Source organism: Salvelinus namaycush, chromosome 12 (assembly GCF_016432855.1).
Source record: "Salvelinus namaycush isolate Seneca chromosome 12, SaNama_1.0, whole genome shotgun sequence".
NCBI lineage: Eukaryota > Metazoa > Chordata > Actinopteri > Salmoniformes > Salmonidae > Salvelinus > Salvelinus namaycush.
Window position 1 is genome coordinate 43,362,737 of NC_052318.1, and position 20,633 is coordinate 43,383,369.

Consider the following 20,633-nt stretch of genomic DNA (forward strand, 5'->3'; position numbering starts at 1 on the left):
TCTGCCTTCAAGGTATGATTTCATCCATCTCAAGGCATCAGGGGAAAAGTTGAACTTGGATAATTTTGTGATGAGAATCTCATGGTTAACAGTATCAAAAGCCTTCCTTAGGTCCAGAAACACAGCCCCAACAGCACCCCCTTTGTCCATCTTGGACTTCACATTTTCCAGAAGAAAGCAGTTGGCCGTTTCTGTGGAGTGTTTCGCTCTGAAGCCAAACTGCATGGAGTGTAATGTGAAGGGGCTGTTGTTGAGGTGGGCAATCAGTTGTTCTGCTACACACTTTTCAGCAACCTTTGACACCACAGGTAGTATACTAATGGGCCTGTAGTTACTCACGTCAGCAGGGTCGCCTGATTTAAAAATGGCCGTTATTATGGCCGACTTCCATACCCTTGGAAACACACCGAGACCAATAGATGTGTTGGTGACCTTAGTAATGGGGCCAATGAGTGACTCTTTGTAGTTTTTAAGAAAGGTAGAGTCCATCCCAAACACATTTTTGGCTTTAGAGTTCTTTAGTGAGCTAATCACCTTGTTCACCTTTGACTCAGAAACCTCCCTTATGATGAAGACAGGTCTGACTAGTATGATGTCTTATCCAGTAAGCAGATACATTGTTCTAGGTATCTTTAATCTCATGGATGCAGTGATGAGGCCCTCCATAGACTAATCTTATCACTGAAGATTCGAGTGCAAAGTTTGTAGTTCCATCTTTTGGGTATGGTATGATGAAAATATGAATGTAATCTCTCTATAATCTTGTCTCATTTGTTTGTGTTAATTTTTGAAGAATATGGTTGTCATAAAGTATTTTTTTTATGTGGTCATGTAAGTATTTTGTACCTAAAAAAGTTAAACATAATAATTAGAAAACATTTTTAAAAACTACACAATGAATGAAAAAGTATTTATTGGAAATATATTATCTCTGACAATCATTAGACATTCTGTTTTCCGGAGTGAAAGAAGCATGTTGCTCTATAGCAGGGCTCTCCAACCTTGTTCCTGGAGAGCTACTGTCCTGTAAATTCTCTCCAACCCTAACCTAGCACACCTGATTTTAATATTTAGCTGGTTGATCAACTGAGTTAGGCTAGTTACAACTTGGACTGGTGCGAAAACCTACAGGACGGTAGCTCTCCATTCTGTATAGCCATAGGCGGGACGAGTATGCAAATGTTTCAACTGTCTTAAGAGGAGAGGAAACTCTGGCAGGTAGCGTTGTCGATGTCGGGTGTATTCATTAGTCAGATTCTGTTTTCAAAATGTTTGGTCATTTTGCAACAGAAACCGTTTACTCCAAACTGAGAACGTATTGCAATGGAAACCATTTTTTTTATTGGACAAATTCAGGTAGGTCCTATCCCCGTTTTGGTTTTTAAATGGTTTTCCATTGCACAACGTAATGAATACACAACAGGTGTTAATGTGTCACGACACAAGAAACGTTGAAATTCTCTCACCTCCAAGGAATACTTTTACATCTCACCTATTTTCCTCGGTCTCATAGCAACCTCAGTCTTGAAAATCAGTTATTAGCTTTTATACTTTGAATTACATTACATTTGTCAGGGCTCAGTAAAGCATTTCATTTCAAATTAATTTGGCTTAAATCTGAACTCGACAAGGCATGTCATTATTTCATTGATAAAATGACACTCAAAATACACATACACAGTAGCAGGGTTACAAACCTCGACTAACCGGTGCCCCCTCACATTGACTCTACTGGTACGCCCCTGTATATAGTCTCGCTATTGTTATTTTATTGCTGCTCTTTTTTTACTTATAACTTTTATTTTTTATTCGTATTTTTTATTTTTTTTCCTTTAAACTGCATTGTTGGTTAGAGGCTCATAAGTAAGCATTTCACTGTAAGGTCTACTACACCTGTTGTATTCGGTGCATGTGACTAATACAATTTGATTTGATTTGAAACAAGAGAAACCAGTTAATCAAATTTCAGACAAACAATTGTGAAGAATCCCATAACAGTGATCTACTACTGTACACACTTCATGATGCGTCTGTCTACTCTTCATCTGACTCCTGTAGCAGAGCCTTCTGGGAGATAGATGTCTTTCTCATCATGATCTCTATGTCACTTCCTCTTCCTGAACATCTTTGTACACAGCTGTTAGGACCAGAGAAGAAGAAGCCATGGATTAGAGTTGGCTCATACAGGCAGTGAATTTACCCAAGCTATGTCAATGTAATTCGTTTATTTGATGAAGTTAAACTGACCTATTAAAGAGGCGATATGACAAAGATATATTGATAAAAAGGAAGATGCTCACCACCAGCCCATCCAGTAGTTGATGCCAACGATCAGCAGGGCCACAGCTAGATGCCAGCAGAAGCACATGGTGATGAACATGGTGTTATCGTGTGCCTGCAGATCCCACTGTACTCCGTTTAATGGGTACAGCACGAATCCAATCTGAAAGAGTACCCACTTTGCTCAGTTCCTCTGTGTGAGCGTGATGCGATTGACTCGTTTGAAAATGACAGTGGTTCATTTGGTGGTGGTTACTGTTTTACCTGAAAGAACCAGGAGCCTTGCAGGATGGTCATGCTGGTCCTGAGCAGTTCCAGTACGATGTTATCTCGCATGAACACCTCCAACAGGGTGATGGCCGCCCCACCAAACACCGGCACAAACAGCATGGAGTGGATGTGGGTATCCAGAGGAGGGCGCATGTGCACATGGAAGTAAAACAGGAGCCCTGGAGGGGAATGGAACATCCTGGAATATTGATACAATATGCAGATAACATCTAATCTGTCTAGCGGTCAAATAAAAACAAAACAATTATACTGATGGTAGGAATACCTGCTAATTAAAATCTGCCTCTAGTCTGGTAAGGGATATGTAACAAATAACATTCAAACTTTTGAGACTGTACCTTCAATAAAAAAAGCCAGGGAGAGAGCAAGGCGGTCAAGACCAAGTGGGACTGGAAGCGATGACATAGTGAGGACTTTAACAACTCCAGCGATACTGAAGAAGAGGTACATAGTGCTGTGCTGCCAGTTCATCAGCTTCACCCAGGACTGGGTCTCTCTGTTGTACAGGTGGGCATGGGGCCCATCAGGCACAAACTGCTCTGCCATGATGCCTACAGAGTGACAGGACAACATCAGGGTCAAACAGCAAGCCTCTGGCAGATCATTCAGAGGTTGAGAGATTCCATAGCGTAAGATCTTAAAGAGAGAGCAGTCCAAATAAGTGCACCAGGGAAGACACTCACCCACAAAGGCAAAGAAAAGCATGAGTGCCCCCTCAATTAAGTCTATTCTGTTAAAGAACAGGGGTAGTTTTTGTCTTCCTTTAGGCTGATGCCTCCTCCAGCAGTGTCGGAGAGGGTACATCACTGACCAACACAGGCCTAACAGCAGAAAGCAGCTGCCAGGAAGGGCATGTCCCTTGAAGTTGGCCATCCTCCAGTCAACCCTGACAAATGAGAAATGTGAATCATGCATTAAATGTGTAATAAATGATAGGAAAGTTGTTTTGTGCTAAAAGTAATTACCATGGCAAATAATTGTTTGAGCAACTTTACTATTTTCACAAAACTTTCATAAAAATGTGCAAGAAGGTGTGTGTGAACTAAACAATGTGTTGGGGTAGGTTCCTTATTCCTTGTCAATCATTGGCTTATTGGTGAAATCAGCAATCAGACAATATCTTCTTTATGTAAATCAATCAAACCTTTATTAATGCAATTGCAGAAGTTGACAACGGAAACACAGGACGCATGTTTCAGAGTAAGTTCTGCACCCCACCTAAGGGCGCAGCTGATTTTATACACTCCCTAGTGGTATGATCACCTACATCAATGTATGTGTGTATCAATAAGCTGAGGTTACCTTATAAAGGCAACCTAGTACAGTAGCTTCTCTGAATTTATTAGCATTGCCCACTGTCACACAAGATCAAAATGTCAAACCAGACAGTGGTTACTGCTTTTTATCTAGTTTCGGTCTGATTCAGACCTAGCCTGCAAGCACACTCTCACAACAGCCAGGGCTTAACCACAAATACTAATATAGATAGTGTCAGGACCCGGTGTGAGAAACAGTCACTAATAGTCGGCAGAACCCAGAAGATGAGGCAGACACAGCAGTACTAGAGATGGTGGTTTAATAAAAGAAAAAGATCTTCAGGCAAAAATTATAAATCCACAACGTCAAAAATAAAGCCAAGAGAAAAAATGGATATCCTCCAAAATACAAAGAAAATCCACAAAGTGGTAAGAACAGCAGAGAAAAAACAAACCTCAAAAGACTAATCAAAAATAAACAAGAACAAAACCAGAGAACCTCTGGAAAATCCAACAAGAGAAAAATATGTTCACAGCAAGGCTGGGGCTAGGGCTGGGGCTGGGGCTGGGGCTGGGGCTGGGGCTGGGGCTGGGGCTGGGGCTGGGGCTGGGTGCTAACATACAAACACTGAGCAAAGAACTGAGGAACACACAGGGTTTAAATACCAACAAGGAAATGACACACAGGTGCAAATAATAATTAGAACAAGGAAAAAACAAAAGGTTCAAAAAAGGCGCAATGGGGGCATCTAGTGACCAAAACCTGAACAATCCTGGCCAAATCCTGACAGATAGCTTGTACAACGTATAGTGGCAGAGATTTTAGACACATAGCAACAGTATCTGATTATAAGGTCTGCAGCAAAACATATGAATCTTAAGGTCCCCTTAATCAAAAATGGGTAGGGTCTTTGGGACCCACCCCCTACATTCCCCTCTCTGAGACTAATTACTCTCACAGGTTCAATCATAATATTCTCTTCTGAAATCAAACAGAGTTGGCAAATCCTCAGGATCTATTTGATCCCAGCCTGCTAAAGGGAGGAACAACTCCTGAGGTTCCTGGAATGCTGCTGGGGTGAGTCTGTCTTTATTCCCATTCCTCCTGAGTTCTGGGAAGAACCTCACGAGATGGATGGACAATGGGATTAAGAGAAACCAGAAATGCACCGGTCTCACCTTCAGCACGATTTGTATCAGCTTCCACCAACACCATCACTCCAGCATGTTCAAGAGCATTTTCAGTCATTTTCTTACAAATACAAACAGTAGCCAAAATCACCAAACCTCCTATAACCCTCTGCCCCCAGCTGTGCCCTGGACACCATATGTGAACTGATTGCTCCCCATCTATCTTCAGAGCTAGTGCAGCTAGGTGACCTAAACTGGGACATGCTTAACATCCCGGCCATCCTACAATCTAAGCTAGATGCCCTCAATCTCTCACAAATGATCAATGAACCCACCAGGTACAACCCCAAATCCGTAAACACGGGTACCCTCATAGATATCATCCTAACCAACTTGCCCTCCAAATATACCTCTGCTGTTTTCAACCAAGATCTCAGCGATCACTGCCTCATTGCCTGCATCCGTAACGGGTCTGCGGTCAAACGACCACCCCTCATCACTATCAAACGCTCCCTAAAACACTTCAGCGAGCAAGCCTTCCTAATCAACCTGGCCCGGGTATCCTGGAAGGATATTGACCTCATCCCGTCAGTAGAGGATGCCTGGGCATTCTTTAAAAGTGCCTTCCTCCCCATCTTAAATAAGCATGCTCCATTCAAAAAAAATTGAACCAGGAACAGATATAGCCCTTGGTTCTCTCCAGACCTGACTGCCCTTGACCAGCACGAAAACATCCTGTGGCGTTCTGCATAAGCATCGAATAGCCCCCGTGATATGCAACTTTTCAGGGAAGTCAGGAACAAATATACATAGGCAGTTAGGAAAGGTAAGGCTAGCTTTTTCAAGCAGAAATTTGCATCCTGTAGCACAAACTCAAAAAAGTTCTGGGACACTGTAAAGTCCATGGAGAATAAGAGCACCTCCTCCCAGCTACCCACTGCACTGAGGCTAGGAAACACTGTCACAACCAATAAATCCACTATAATTGAGAATTTCAATAGGCATTTTTCTACGGCTGGCCATGCTTTCCACCTGGCTACCCCTACCGCGGTCAACAGCTCTGCACTCCCCACAGCAACTCGCCCAAGCCTTCCCATTTCTCCTTCACCCAAATCCAGATAGCTGATGTTCTTAAAGAACTGTAAAACCTGAACCCCTACAAATCAGCTGAGCTAGACAATCTGGACCCTCTCTTTTTAAAATTATCTGCTGAAATTGTTGCAACCCCTATTACTAGCCTGTTCAACCTCTCTTTCGTATCGTCTGAGATTCCCAAAGATTGGAAAGCTGCCGTGGTCATCCCCCTCTTCAAAGGGGGAGACACTCTAGACCCAAATTGCTACAGACCTATATCTATCCTACCCTGCCTTTCTAAGGTCTTCGAAAGCCAAGTCAACAAACAGATTACCGACCATTTCGAATCCCACCGTACCTTCTCCGCTATGCAATCTGGTTTCAGAGCTGGTCATGGGTGCACCTCAGCCACGCTCAAGGTCCTAAACGATATCATAACCGCCATCGATAAGAGGCATTACTGTGCAGCCGTATTCATCGACCTGGCCAAGGCTTTCGACTTTGTCAATCAACACATTCTTATTGGCAGACTCAACAGCCTTGGTTTCTCAAATGATTGCCTCGCCTGGTTCACCAACTACTTCTCTGATAGAGTTCAGTGTGTCAAATCGGAGGGCCTGTTGTCCGGACCTCTTGCAGTCTCTATGGGGGTGCCACGGGGTTCAATTCTCGGGCCGACTCTCTTCTCTGTATACATCAATGATGTCGCTCTCGCTGCTGGTGATTCTCTGATCCACCTCTACGCAGACAACACCATTCTGTATACTTCTGGCCCTTCTTTGGACACTGTGTTAACAAACCTCCAGACGAGCTTCAATGCCATACAACTCTCCTTCTGTGGCCTCCAACTGCTCTTAAATGCAAGTAAAACTAAATGCATGCTCTTCAACCGATCACTGCCCGCACCTGCCCGCCCGTCCAGCATCACTACTCTGGACGGTTCTGACTTAGAATATGTGGACAACTACAAATACCTAGGTGTCTGGCTAGACCAGGGGTGGGCAAACTTTTTGACTCGCGGGCCACAATGGGTTCTAAAATTTGACAGAGGGGCCGGGCCAGGAGCATTTGGAGGGAGTGTTTGGGCCGGATATACTAAAGCATTAAATGTAGTGTGTGCAAACCTCATAGCACAGTAAGAACACTACAACCCAATTTATTAACTGTCTTTCAAATGTGAAAAATAGCCCTTATCAGTTAATAAATTTGTCTCAAGGAATATGCAAGATATGGCATTTACATACTATTTCGCAGATACCGGGATGAGGAAATGTAAATAGATTAAAATAACATACGCACTGTGATTTATCAAGATTGCGTCTGTTTTTAATAAGTTTCAATCGAAGGTGCAAAGTTAAAGAAATCAACATTTATTGAAAAATGGAATCACTTTCAACATTCAAAACATATTATTACACAACGAAATACTCAAGCTCAATAATATCTACTTGTGTTAAACTCCGCAAAATCATGGATGGATTGTCCTGACCGCGCGCTCTACAAACTCGCCACGGACGCCCTCGCCTAACTTGCCTTGGTACTTGACTCTTGAATTGCAGTTTGTCGGTGAAAAAAGTTCTGTTGACTCTGTAAATTAGCTGCCAACCTCTGAGCAGTAGCCGCCCGTTCTTGTGTTGACTGCTTGCTAGCATAGTTTGCATGCTTCGTGGCAAAGTGACGGCTGATATTGTACTCTTTGAAAACCGCAACAGCTTCTTGGCATATCAGACATACAGCCGTTGATCGGACTTCAGTGAAGAAGTATTTTGTTGTCCACTCCTTATTAAACACTCGGCATTCGCTGTCCACTTTCCTTCTCTTTGGTCCGCTCATTTTCACAGAAGGGCTTAATGGTGACGTGAAACGAAGTGAAAATTAAAGTGAAATAAAGAGAAATACGCGCCACTCCAACAACGGTCAATGTGTTTTGAGTGCGCCATCTATTGGGGAAACGTGGGCATTGCAGGGAAAGGGGAAAAAAAGGAGGTTTTTACTATAATTTGGACAAGTTCGGCGGGCCGGATTAAAAAGCCTAACGGGCCGTATGTGGCCCGCGGGCCGTAGTTTGCCCATGTCTGGGCTAGACTGTAAACTCTCCTTCCAGACTCACATTAAGCATCTCCAATCCAAAATTAAATCTAGAATCGGCTTCCTATTTCGCAACAAAGCATCCTTCACTCATGCTGCCAAACATACCCTCGTAAAACTGACCATCCTACCGATCCTCGACTTCGGCGATGTCATCTATAAAATAGCCTCCAACACTCTACTCAACAAATTGGATGCAGTCTATCACAGTGCCATCCGTTTTGACACCAAAGCCCCATATATTACCCACCACTGCGACCTGTACGCTCTCGTTGGCTGGCCATCGCTTCATACTCGTCGCCAAACCCACTGGCTCCAGGTCATCTACAAGTCTCTGCTAGGTAAAGCCCCACCTTATCTCAGCTCACTGGTCACCATAGCAGCACCCACCCGTAGCACACGCTCCAGCAGGTATATCTCACTGGTCACCCCCAAAGCCAATTCGTCCTTTGGCCGCCTTTCCTTCCAATTCTCTGCTGCCAATGACTGGAACGAACTGCAAAAATCACTGAAGCTGGAGCCCCATATCTCCCTCACTAGCTTTAAGCACCAGCTGTCAGAGCAGCTCACAGATCACTGCACCTGTACATAGCTCATCTGTAAATAGCCCATCCAACTACCTCATCCCCATACTGTATTTATTTATTTATCTTGCTCCTTTGCACCCCAGTATCTCTACTTGCACATTAATCTTCTGCACATCTACCATTTCAGTGTTTAATTGCTATATTGCAATTACTTCGCCACCATGGCCTATTTATTGCCTTTACCTCCCTTATCTTACCTCATTTGCACTCACCGTATATAGATTTTTCTTTTTTCTACTGTATTATTGACTGTATGTTTGTTTATTCCATGTGAACTCTGTGTTGTTGTATGTGTCGAACTGCTGTGCTTTATCTTGGCCAGGTCTCAGTTGTAAATGAGAACTTGTTCTCAATTAGCCTACCTGGTTAAATAAAGGTTAAATAAATAAAATAAAATAGGAGTAAGCAATGAAACCAAAGTCAACATAACTTTCCCCATTACATTTCCAAATTTAGCATTAAACCAGTCACCAATTTTGCCAAAGACAGATTTTTCCGATTTTGGGAGAGTTTTACTAAGCTCAGCAATCTTATCAATTATCGCAGTCATATTCTCAGAGGAGTCAGGGAAGAGCATAACACAATTATCAGGATCAATAATACATAGTACGTTACAGTGTTCTCCTTCCTTCGCCAAATGATCATCTAACACGGCTTTCAGATTTTGGACATCTAATGAGAGTTGGCTAAATCCTCGGATCGTTAAATTCATATGGGCCTGTAAAGAGTAGGTTAAATTGTTTACCCACTTTCCCAGGACAGCCACACCCCAGGAGGGTATGCCTACCAAAATTCTCACTCGGGTGTAGAACATGACCAGATGTTTGGTGCGCTTCAGTTCCCCAGAGTTGGTTTTACCTGTCTCATTGAAAAGGTCGGTGACCGGAATTCTTAACATGTACATTTCTGTTCTCCCCAAATAACAACATCGCCCCCATCCAGGAGGTAAAGTGAGGTACCCCTTGTCACTGCATACCCACATCCATCCAAAAGGTGCTCCCATGCCTTCCTCCATCCTGGAAAAGTTTACACCTGTCACCTGTTGCTGTAAGTCTAACACACTAAAATCCCCTTCAGCATAGTTTCTCCTATCACTATACTCTTCCCTCAGTTGACCCATATATACAGGACAAGCTCTAGTATCTCCCATGTCTTCCTTCCCATCATTACAAAGATTACAAAGACACAGGGCATTGGTTGACTTCGGGCTTAGGGAAGTCAGTATGGGACTGATGTTCAAGGTTCCATTTCCTAACAATTCTATCCATGGGTGTGACTGATATGACTGTGGGGGAGCTGCAGGCTGTGGTTGTGGTGAGCCTGTAGAAACAGCTTTGAGCAGCCATCATATTGTGAGTAAAACCACAACTACCTTTCTCGGTCTGTGCAATCTATGCCTTCTTCAGTGCAGTGTCTAGTCCTCCTTTTCTTGCTCTCTGAATAGGTCCCCCATGGATGGTGGCACATTGTACTTTTATTTTGCTTCTTTAGTAGTTCGTGGTTTTTTTCAGGCGGCCATACGTCTAGGGTCTTCCAGTCTGTTCCTTTCTTGTGGAGTGAGTTTGGGTGGACCATACTTGGAATATTCCTCCCTCCAGGAACTGTGCCTCCTTTTTCCATCCAATTCTAGTTTTCTCATGCCGCTTGTTGTTGCTGTTGTGTCCTCCACTTCCTTCATCAGAGTCCCCTTAAGGATAATTGTGGTTGCTTCTCCATTTTCTTCTGTCAGCGGTATGAGAGGGTAGATCTGTGTATAGTCACCCCGGGGGTCCTCTGGGTTGAGTCTCATACAGAGGCAGGTGGTGGGGAGTACTCCTGTTCTGCCTCTGTCCTGACTCATTTCTTTCCTCCCACACTCTATTGTTCTCTCCAGCTTTAGTTTGGTCACGGTAGCCTTGTTCACGAAGATCTGTCCTTCCAGCATCATCATTCCTATCACAGTTTCTGATACAAGGGTACTTTTCTTCTTCCCCTTCTTTTTGTCAATTTTTCTTGTCTGAATTATCTCCTTGACTAAATCCAACATAGTCTTGTTGAATGAACCATCCAGTGGATATCTGTTTTCTCCTGCCATCTCTGTCCAGACATGCCATTTCTTAAAAGTTAATGTAAATTCCACAGCGGGAACCTTCTTTTGCATATATTCAACAGGCGTGACAGGCTTCATTGCTCCTATCTCCTCATTCTGGTTTGACTGTGCCATGGTGCTCCGGCTTTTTATTTAGATAGTCTGTGTGTGAAGTGTTTTCCAATTTCTTTAGGGTCATCCTAAAGTGGGTGTAATATGTATGAATATGCCTATATAAATTATTTTCTATCTCCTTTCAGTGTGTGTTAAACAACGATGGGTGACACTGTAATCCTAATTCTACTCACTTAATCCAGGCTATAGTAAACGGTTCACTAAACTCAAATATATTTCACACGCGGGTCTCACAGAGACAACCGCATGATAGACTTCAATTCCTAATATTATATCTTAAGGGTGTAGAGTAACAGTAACATTTGATTCACCAGTGCCCCTGGTGATAGCGTCACAAAGTAATTTTCGATGAAAATCTCTACAGAACACAACTTCCTTGCAATAATTTTACTGGTATACTAAGGGTTGTACATTTCCTATACTGTCCAATGGTAGGAAAGTGTCACTAACAAATATGTTCAACCTTTTATTCAAATAAGTTCTGTCCTACTCCTAACTTTTTATTCCACCATTGGGCCATTACCCAATAAAACCGCCATAATCTGCAAGAACAAACAAACAAATAAAACATACAACACAATATTCATAAACAATTCAACTCATTATTTAGGTAATTGTCGCTGAATTACCTCTACAAAATAAAAAATAGATGATTATCGCTGAACCACCTCTCCAAAAACAAAATAACTAGCATTTGAACAAAATAACTAGTATTTGAACAAAATAACTAGTATTTGGGTAATTGTCAATGAATTACCTCTACAAAATCATCCTACCACTCCGGAGTACTACATTTATTCATCAATCATTCATTCCAGGCCTCCCGGGTGGCGCAGTGGTCTAAGGCACCACTGTGCCACCAGAGATTCTGGGTTCGAGCCCAGGCTCTGTTGCAGCCGGCTGCGACCGGGAGGCCCATGGGGCGGCACACAATTGGCCCAGCGTCGTCCGGGTTAGGGAGGGTTTTGGCCGTTTTTGGCTTGTCTCACCGCGCACTAGCGACTCCTGTGGCGGGCCGGGCGCAGTGCACGCTGACCAGGTCGCCAGGTGTACGGTGTTTCCGCCGACATATTGGTACGGCTGGCTTCCGGTTTTGTGTCAAGAAGCAGTGCGGCTTGGTTGCATGGTTCTTGACCTTCGCCTCTCCCGAGTCCGTACGGGAGTTGCAGCGATGAGACAAGACTGTAACTACTACCAATTGGATACCACGAAATTGGGGAGAAAAAAAGGGGTAATTAAAAAAATAATAATTCATTCCATTCATCATATATTGACATCATGCATTTCACCAATAGCCAGTTATGTAATATTTCCAATCTAGAATTCAACTATGTCATATTCAAAGTTTATGTATATATTTGGGTTGAGTGAGGTGCCACTTACTTGTTAGAGGGAAACCACACCAGTGAATGCCAATTAATTACTGACTTAGATTAAACAGGTGTGTAACGGCAGTCTAGCTCTTCCTCCTCCTCGGACGAGGAGAGGAGAGAAGGATCAGAGGACCAATGTGCAGCGTGGTAATTTTCCATGAATTTAATTAACACAAAGACAAGATACTGACAAACTAATACAAAACAACAAACGACCGTGAAGCTACAAACAAAAGTGCAATACACAAGCTACTAACGTTAGACATAGACACTATACAAAATAACAAAACAAACTAACCGTCACAGTCCTATCTGGTGCAGACAAAACACAGAGACAGGAAACAACCACCCACAATCCCCAACACAAAACAAGCCACCTATATATGATTCTAAATCAGGGACAACGATTGACAGCTGTCTCTGATTGAGAACCATATTAGGCTGAACACAGAAACAGACGAACTAGACACACAACATAGAATTCCCACCCAGCTCACGTCCTGACCAACACTAAACAAGCAAAACACATAAGAACTCTGGTCAGGACGTTACAAGGTGTCTGCTTACCTTGTTCGATTTGGAGCTCTGGCACAATGGTGTGGAATCTCCTCCAACCGGGGTTGACACTCACTCCTGGTAGGTTCCTTATTCCTTGTCAATCATTGGCTTATTGGTGAAATCAGCAATCAGACAATATCTTCTTTATGTAAATCAATCAAACCTTTATTAATGCAATTGCAGAAGTTGACAACGGAAACACAGGACGCATGTTTCAGAGTAAGTTCTGCACCCCACCTAAGGGCGCAGCTGATTTTATACACTCCCTAGTGGTATGATCACCTACATCAATGTATGTGTGTATCAATAAGCTGAGGTTACCTTATAAAGGCAACCTAGTACAGTAGCTTCTCTGAATTTATTAGAATTGTCCACTGTCACACAAGATCAAAATGTCAAACCAGACGGTGGTTACTTCTCTTTATGTAGTTTCGGTCTGACTCAGACCTAGCCTGCAAGCACACTCTCACAACAGCCAGGCCTTAACCACAAAAACTAATATAGATAGCTTGTGCAACGTATAGTGGCAGAGTTTTAGACACATAGCAACAGTATCTGATTATAAGGCCTGCAGCAAAACATATGAATCTTAAGGTCCCCTTAATGAAAAATGGGTAGGGTCTTTGGGACCCACCCCCTACAAATGCAAATGGAAATTATTTAAAAATAGGCCTATTCTGTCATTAGTAATCCAGATTTTAGTATTTGTTCATCTCGTGAGGTCAATTTAGAATAGACATTGTGTACAGGTAGTTCCTCCGATGCATCCAGGACAGGGCTGGATTACCGCATTTGAAGCCCTGGGGCAAATTTCCTGCAATTCTACACATTTTGCCATTGCTTATGACGTGTTCAAGGCGAATAGTTTGAGAAATGGGATCTATCTCCTGGAGGGCCGGATTATCAAATGGGCACGCAGGGTACGTGCCCTTTTTTTAGAGGGGGTTGTGGGCCCCCTGGAGGTCATGGGCCCCGGGGAACTTATTCTGCATGTCCTTTCGGTAATCCGACCCTCCACAAGATAGATACCAGTTCAAACCATTTGTCTTGCAAATAGAAAATGCCTATTAATTTGTGCAGTCCCAAAGGAGAGAAGGGTAGAAAGAAACCTGAGGTGGATAGTAAAGGATAACAAGGCAAGACAATTCTGTAGTTTGCACACCAGTTTGTCGTTTCCAGCCATGTCAGATAATTGATGTTAAAATATGTCATAAAATATTTTGTTTGTGAGATATTGACAGCAAATCTATAAAAAGGCACCTGGTATTATTGTGAATGTACCTTACTAAAAATGGTGTGTTGACTATGTGCTGAGAGGTAGGCTACATTTTGCTATATTGTCTTTACTTGAAAAACAAGAGTTTGAAAACTGGCTGTGTGAGTGATGTAGGTGATATCATTGTCCTTTAAGTCATGCTGGTGGGATGTCACTTGCAGTGAATATCGGTTTGTTATTTGTTTATTAGACTTAACACTAGGCTAAAGTGCCATCCTTTTTATTTGTTGGTTGTTACTTTCGCTGTAATGTAATGTATATTTAATGTATATTTAAGTTTGTTGACTTAAATATGCACTCCAAGATCTTAAGCACAACAAATTTGTAACATATAGTACAAATTGGATTCATAACATATCATATGAATTGCAAAAAATATTTATAATAATAATAATAATTTGCCGGCCGTGACATATTTTACGAAATGGATTATGGAATACACAATTTGAGGAAGTAGTACACAAAAACGGGGCCCACTTTTGGCTCGTGAGCACCACTTTCAAAACTACTGGATGAAATAATCAAACGTTTGAGAGTGCATATTTAACATAGAAGAGGAGTGGTAGATATTTCTACTTGGATTACTATTTGGCAGACAAGGTTTTCTCGACTGGTCGCCTCGCATTCGACGTTGCGTAGAATATAGTCTTATTTTCTGTCAATTTGTATTTTCTCATTAGAATGAAAAACTAAGAAACATTGATTTTAAGTTTAAATGGAGCAATTTCTCCTCTTCTGTCCAGTCCTATAAATGTAGCCTTCAGACTTGTTGACATTTGGACCATTGTCAGGTTAACGCCATAGACTTTGGACCCTTACTCATCAATCATGAGAGAACAATGTTTTTACTCTGCTATTCATAAGTTACACAACAACCACAAAAACACAGAGACAATTTTAAATGTTCATACCTTGTTCGTTGTCACGGCGCAGTTGGCCGACCTCTCCCTCTCAAATCAGTGAATCCTGTTAGTTGAGATGAATATTGAACAGTACCTGTGTCCAGACACACCTGCTCATCTACCTGTAGTGTAAGCGTCACGTGACACCGCCCTTGCTTGCTTTGCATGACTTGACTGCGACCAAGGAGCACAGCACCCAGGGTACTATTTACAAGTGGATAACACATGATATGCTTATGTTGACTATCTGTTCATTTAATTAATATATTTTTCTTTGATCGTTGTAATGCATCAATGGAATGATGTGAGGCACCTACAGTGTAGGCCTACTTCAATAATACAATACTAGTTTTATATGCAAACAGTTTGATCCTCAATATAATATAGCTATTTTGTGTTAAAGTTTCAATTTCAAAATAACCAAAATTGGGCTATTATTGGCACTAATGGTGTTTAAACCCTGAAAAGGTTCACAGCACTCTTAGATGTTAGACATTTTACAGTAAAGTATTGCTGAGGTTTTTAGAAGGATATAGGTGCAATTTAAGTTAATGTGTAATCTCTAATTGTCAGGGCAGTGTGCAGAAAGGGAGAGGCTAGTATGTAGGCTAGGCTTGTAGGCCTCGAATGAACTTTGCTCCCATCGTAAAGAATGTTTTATTTCAGTCAATCAGATCAATCCAGATAAATAATTCAAGCACTTACATATGCAGCTTTTTAAATACAAAATCATCACACTGATTAGGCCTACCAAAACCAAAATGTTCAAGGGTTCTTCAAATGTGTTAGCATTATTTGACCTGAGAACTGTCAATGAATTATTGCTAATAATGACACAAAACTTAGGGTTATTGTATTTAATAACGTGAATTTGTGGAGATTAGAGTATTGCACAGAAGAATTTCTTCTCCCGAAAAGGGTTCTCAGAGGATGACACTGGTATCACCAGAGGGTCCTCCTTGGCATGAGCCTCACAGAAGGCCATCAGATCAGCTGCTGCTTTGGACACCTGCACATAGAACACATGATTAACAAGGACAAAGCTATCAGATTGGAGAGTGGGAGCCAATGTGCTCTATTTACAATATAAATTGATAATGGACAGCTTTTTTGGTACCTAAAGAGATCAACAATAAAACAAAAAAGGATCTTGTGCCCAATAACCATTCCTTGCTCACCATCATTCTTTCGATGTTGACCTCCAGTTTCAGCTGTTCCACTGTCTTGCGGGTATCTGCAATCTTTGCCATGTTATTGGACATCCTGCTTCCCCTCACTGTACCTCAGCCTGGTCCAACAGTTTGTAGATCATGTATCATGTTAATGCTTTTAAGAAAAATGGAAGTGCCATATACCATGCATCAGACATAAATGCCAAAGCATGAGATGGAACCATGCCAGTGTATAATGGTTTCATTTGCTTGTTATTGCTGCTGCCTGGGTCTAAGCTGGAAGTGTCACAGTGAGGGGAACCACTACTTCAAGGTCTCAAAGCGAGTGACGTAACCGATTGAAACGCTATTAGCGCGCACCACCGCTAACTAGCTAGCCATTTCACATCCGTTACACTGTTACATGACCACCATTTGTCTCATGCAGCTCGACACATCTCCTTCACATAGAGTTGATCAGGCTGTTGGTTGTGGTGGCCTGTGGAATGTTGTCCCACTCCCCTTCAATTGCTGTGTGAAGTTGCTGGATATTGGCGGGAACTGGAACAAGCTGTCATACAGGTTAATTCAGAGCATCCCAAACATGCTCAATGAGTGACATGTCTGGTAATTATGCAGGCTATGGAAGAACTGGGACATTTTCAGCTTCCAGGAATTGTGTACAGATCCTTGCCACATGGGGCCGGGCATTATCATGCTGAAACATGAGGTGATGGTGTCGGATGAATGGCACGTCAATGGGCCTCAGGATCTCGTCACGTTATCTCTGTGCGTTCAAACTGCTATCAATAAAATGCAATTGTGTTCATTGTCCATAGCTTGGCCTGCCCATACCATAACCCCACCGCCACCATGGGGCACACTGTTCACAATGTTGACATCAGAAAACCGCTCTCCCACGCGATGCCATACACACTGTTTGCCATCCGCCCAGTACATTTGAAACCGTGATTCATCTGTGAAGAGGATACTTCTCCAGCATGCCAGTGGCCATCGAAGGTGAGCATTTGCCCACTGACGTTGGTTACAACACCGAACTGCAGTCGGTTCAAGTCCCTGGTGAGGACGACGACACCCAGATGAGCTTCCCTGAGACAGATTGTGCAGAAATGTGGAGGTCCTGGGCTGACGTGGCTACACGTGGTCTGCGGTTGTGAGGCCGGTTGGACGCACTGCCAAATTCTCTGAAACAATGTTGGAGGTGGCTTATGGTAGATAAATTAACATTAAATTCTCTACCAACAGTTCTGGTAGACATTCCTGCAGTCAGCATGCCAATTGCACGCTCCCTCAAAATTTTTGACATCTGTGGCATTGTGTTGTGTGACAAAACGGCACATTTTAGAGTGGCCTTTTATTGTCCCCAGCACAAGGAGCACCTGTGTAATGATCATGCTGTTTAATCAGTTTCTTGATATGCCACACCTGTCAGGTGGATGGATTATCTTGGCAAAGGAGAAATGCTCACTAATAGGGATGTAAACAAATGTGTGCCAAATTTTTTTGAAATAAGCTTTTTTGAGTATGGAAAATGTCTGGGATCTTTTATTTCAGCTCATGAAACATGGGATCAACACTTTACATGTTGCGTTTATATTTTTGTTCAGTGTATATCAATATTCTATTTACCAACAACATCAACTGTCACTATGGACCAGAACACAATTAATCTAATTTAAGGATTCTAATTAGCCACTTACCGCAAAAACAAGACAGACAGGTTGGTAGGTCCAGGGCTCTCGAGTTGAGGTGGGATGGTTGAACAAGGCAATCTCTCTACAAACAAATGGAGAGTTCCAAATGGAGAGAGATTAGTGAGTATGATGGGGAGGCAGGCTTGAATAGGTTCCCTCCTCTCATACAGTAATTACCTCTCGTTCTTCCCCCATGTTGGGCTCAATGCAACAGTAGCATAGGGTGTGACCTTCCTCTCTTGACAGTGTCTATCATTTGCTTGTCATCAATCAGACTTGTCATTTGAGCTGTTTACTTTAGAGGAGCCTCGTACAATTTTGTTGTAAAATGTTGTCATTTCTTCCCCTAATCAATTTTTTCAGGCAAATTTGGGTTATGCTTATTGGTTCTTATTATTTATTATAAACAGAAAATAATCTGTGTTGCTCTTACATTTTCTGTTTAAGATTGTATTTATTTTGTATTGTTGTATTACTGTACTACAGTTCTGTGGGAAAAGTCATTGATTTGCATTTAACCAAGAGCCTTAGGCAGGAGAGGTGTCATGAGAGATAAGCCTAGTGGTTGTTTTCCACATACTACCCATAACAAATATTTACCTGAAAGATTACAAGGGGGAGGCTTCGTACCACCGTTGTTGTGCTACACTGTGGCAGACTTAAATACTCGTGTAGTACGGAGTGTTATAGTGTCTAATACCATATATTGTGTGGTTAGGGATCCTGATGGTTTAAAATGGAGTGTGATGTGGAGTCTCTGAAGGGGAAGGTACAGTTAGCTTCCAGTAACTCTAAGTACTGTCTGGATTTTCAGTATCTCTAGCAGGACTTGCAGGGTTGCCAGGCTACAGCAGGGGCGACAGTCCCTGCCTCATAGTTTAATGCCAAGCGCCTCATTAGCAGGTGTTTCCCTGCATTGATTGGTCGTCTCACTGCAAGTAGAGGGCTTCCAACTAGCACAGCCAGGTAAAGTCCTTCAACACTTATCCTTTCATCATCATGCGGCCATAGTCTCTGTCTTGATTGGCAGACTCTCCTGTTAGCGCTCATTTCTTGCATGATCTCAAACCTCAGGATAATTACATACAGCAATTCCTAGGAATGGGTAGAAGTGTCTGGTGAGCGAGGTGACAGGATCTCTACCTCTAGCACACACAGTAGTATCCAGAGATGTCTTTTCCCCATAAGCTTAAAAGACCTTGCATCACATCTTTGAGGCGATATTTGAATTCCAGCCATGAACTTGGATCTGCTTCCTCTTTTCTTGGTGTAGTCCCAAACAGTGAGGCTGCAACCCTTTGTCACAACCAAGGAAGAGACGCGGTTGATGATATGGACGTCAATTCAACACCTATTCCACGTTGATTCAACCAGTGCATGCATGCCTAGTGGATGGGTAGGCATCAAGGTACTCTCCCGCGCAAATGTGCTCGCAATAATAGTGACTGTCCTCTAATATGCACGCACAAAACTTCACGCCGTCTGCTTCTTTCAACCTATTGGGTTCTCGGCATTGTGCATTGCGGACTTCAAAGCACAAAGTGGTCAGAAGCAGAACGATCATCACATTCATGGTTGCCTTGTGTGGACAGAAGGGGTACAGGTATCTCCTTAAGTGACCAGTGTGTACCATACACTCACGTCAGCTGTTGGCAATCGACCCTGTCTGCTTTATTCAGTACCACATGCGACTTGTCTTCATAGCCATGCAGAGGCCCAAAGGCACGTGTGAGCCCACCAGAGAACTTCAGTTTAGGTGCATCAAACAGAAGGAAAAAAGTATATGAATAAGGTCAACATGTATAATCCCAGTGACCCTCAAATATTGTATTTGATTGAGTATTGTTAGCAGCTTCACCCATAGATTAATATATCCACATTAATATCTCAATATCTCCACATATATTAATCCATCTGTCCTCCCATCCCTAACATACTGTAATTTAGTGTCATCATCCATTCTGCTTCAAATCAACACCAGCTCTTCAAGGCAAAATGCTAGATGGATACGGTATATGCAGTAGGCATGCACTAGTGACACGTTTTTTCATATCATATTGAAAATAAGGTATTGACGATGACGGAGGTGAGCACACACATCGTTGTGGCAGCCACGGTGTTTTGTTCGATGATCGTGGTTGGGTTTACTTATTTCTTTGTTCATTTTTGGATTGCAAAAAAAAAAATTCAGAGCTACTGAATATTAGGGACACATTACCGGCTTGCTTTTGTCCTAACATTCTGTCATCATCAGAATATATACGACTGTCGGATTTTAAACCAAAGCAATGGGACTGTGCAATGGAGACACAGGGGGAGGTGAGCCGGGACTCTAGTGCGTTTCAGAAGGCGAGGACTCCGTGCCCCTCTGCCGGGCAGTTTCCTCTCCAATGTGCGTTCCCTTCGCAACAAAACCGACCAGCTACAACTTTTGACAAAAATGACTTTTATTCACCCTGTGAATTTGCCTCAGTCATTCTGGCCGGAGTCTACATTGCGCCGAGCCACTGTGCACGTACAGTGCAACAGCTACTGGTTGATTAGACGCAGATCACAGAGTTGGAAAGGAAGTACCCGGATTCTACTTTGAATATCATGGGGATTTTAACCACACCAGCGTGTGGTTAACCACACAGGAACGTCCCAGATACAAAGAATTTGTGAAATGTTCAACGAGGCAAGAAAAAATTCTGGACCCTGTTTATAGCACTATTAAATGGCCGGTACCGGACAGCTAAGTCTATGTCC

At 42.6% G+C, this 20,633-nt stretch overlaps 2 protein-coding genes across 2 annotated transcripts; both read right to left on the reverse strand.

The window, feature by feature from the left end:
* Positions 1-896: 896 nt before the first annotated feature.
* Positions 897-12,929, reverse strand: LOC120056613 (transmembrane protein 45B-like). The gene is made up of 6 exons (XM_039004813.1): positions 12,851-12,929; positions 3,255-3,457; positions 2,910-3,122; positions 2,545-2,729; positions 2,301-2,443; positions 897-2,137 (listed from the first exon to the last, which is right to left on the reverse strand). Exons 2-6 carry the CDS (start codon positions 3,442-3,444, stop codon positions 2,035-2,037), a joined length of 834 nt encoding a protein of 277 aa, XP_038860741.1. The 5' UTR covers positions 3,445-3,457; positions 12,851-12,929; the 3' UTR covers positions 897-2,034.
* Positions 12,930-15,899: 2,970 nt separating this feature from the next.
* On the reverse strand, positions 15,900-18,760 carry LOC120056614 (guanine nucleotide-binding protein G(I)/G(S)/G(O) subunit gamma-8-like). The gene is made up of 3 exons (XM_039004814.1): positions 18,747-18,760; positions 16,198-16,282; positions 15,900-16,028 (listed from the first exon to the last, which is right to left on the reverse strand). Exons 1-3 carry the CDS (start codon positions 18,758-18,760, stop codon positions 15,900-15,902), a joined length of 228 nt encoding a protein of 75 aa, XP_038860742.1.
* Positions 18,761-20,633: the final 1,873 nt, after the last annotated feature.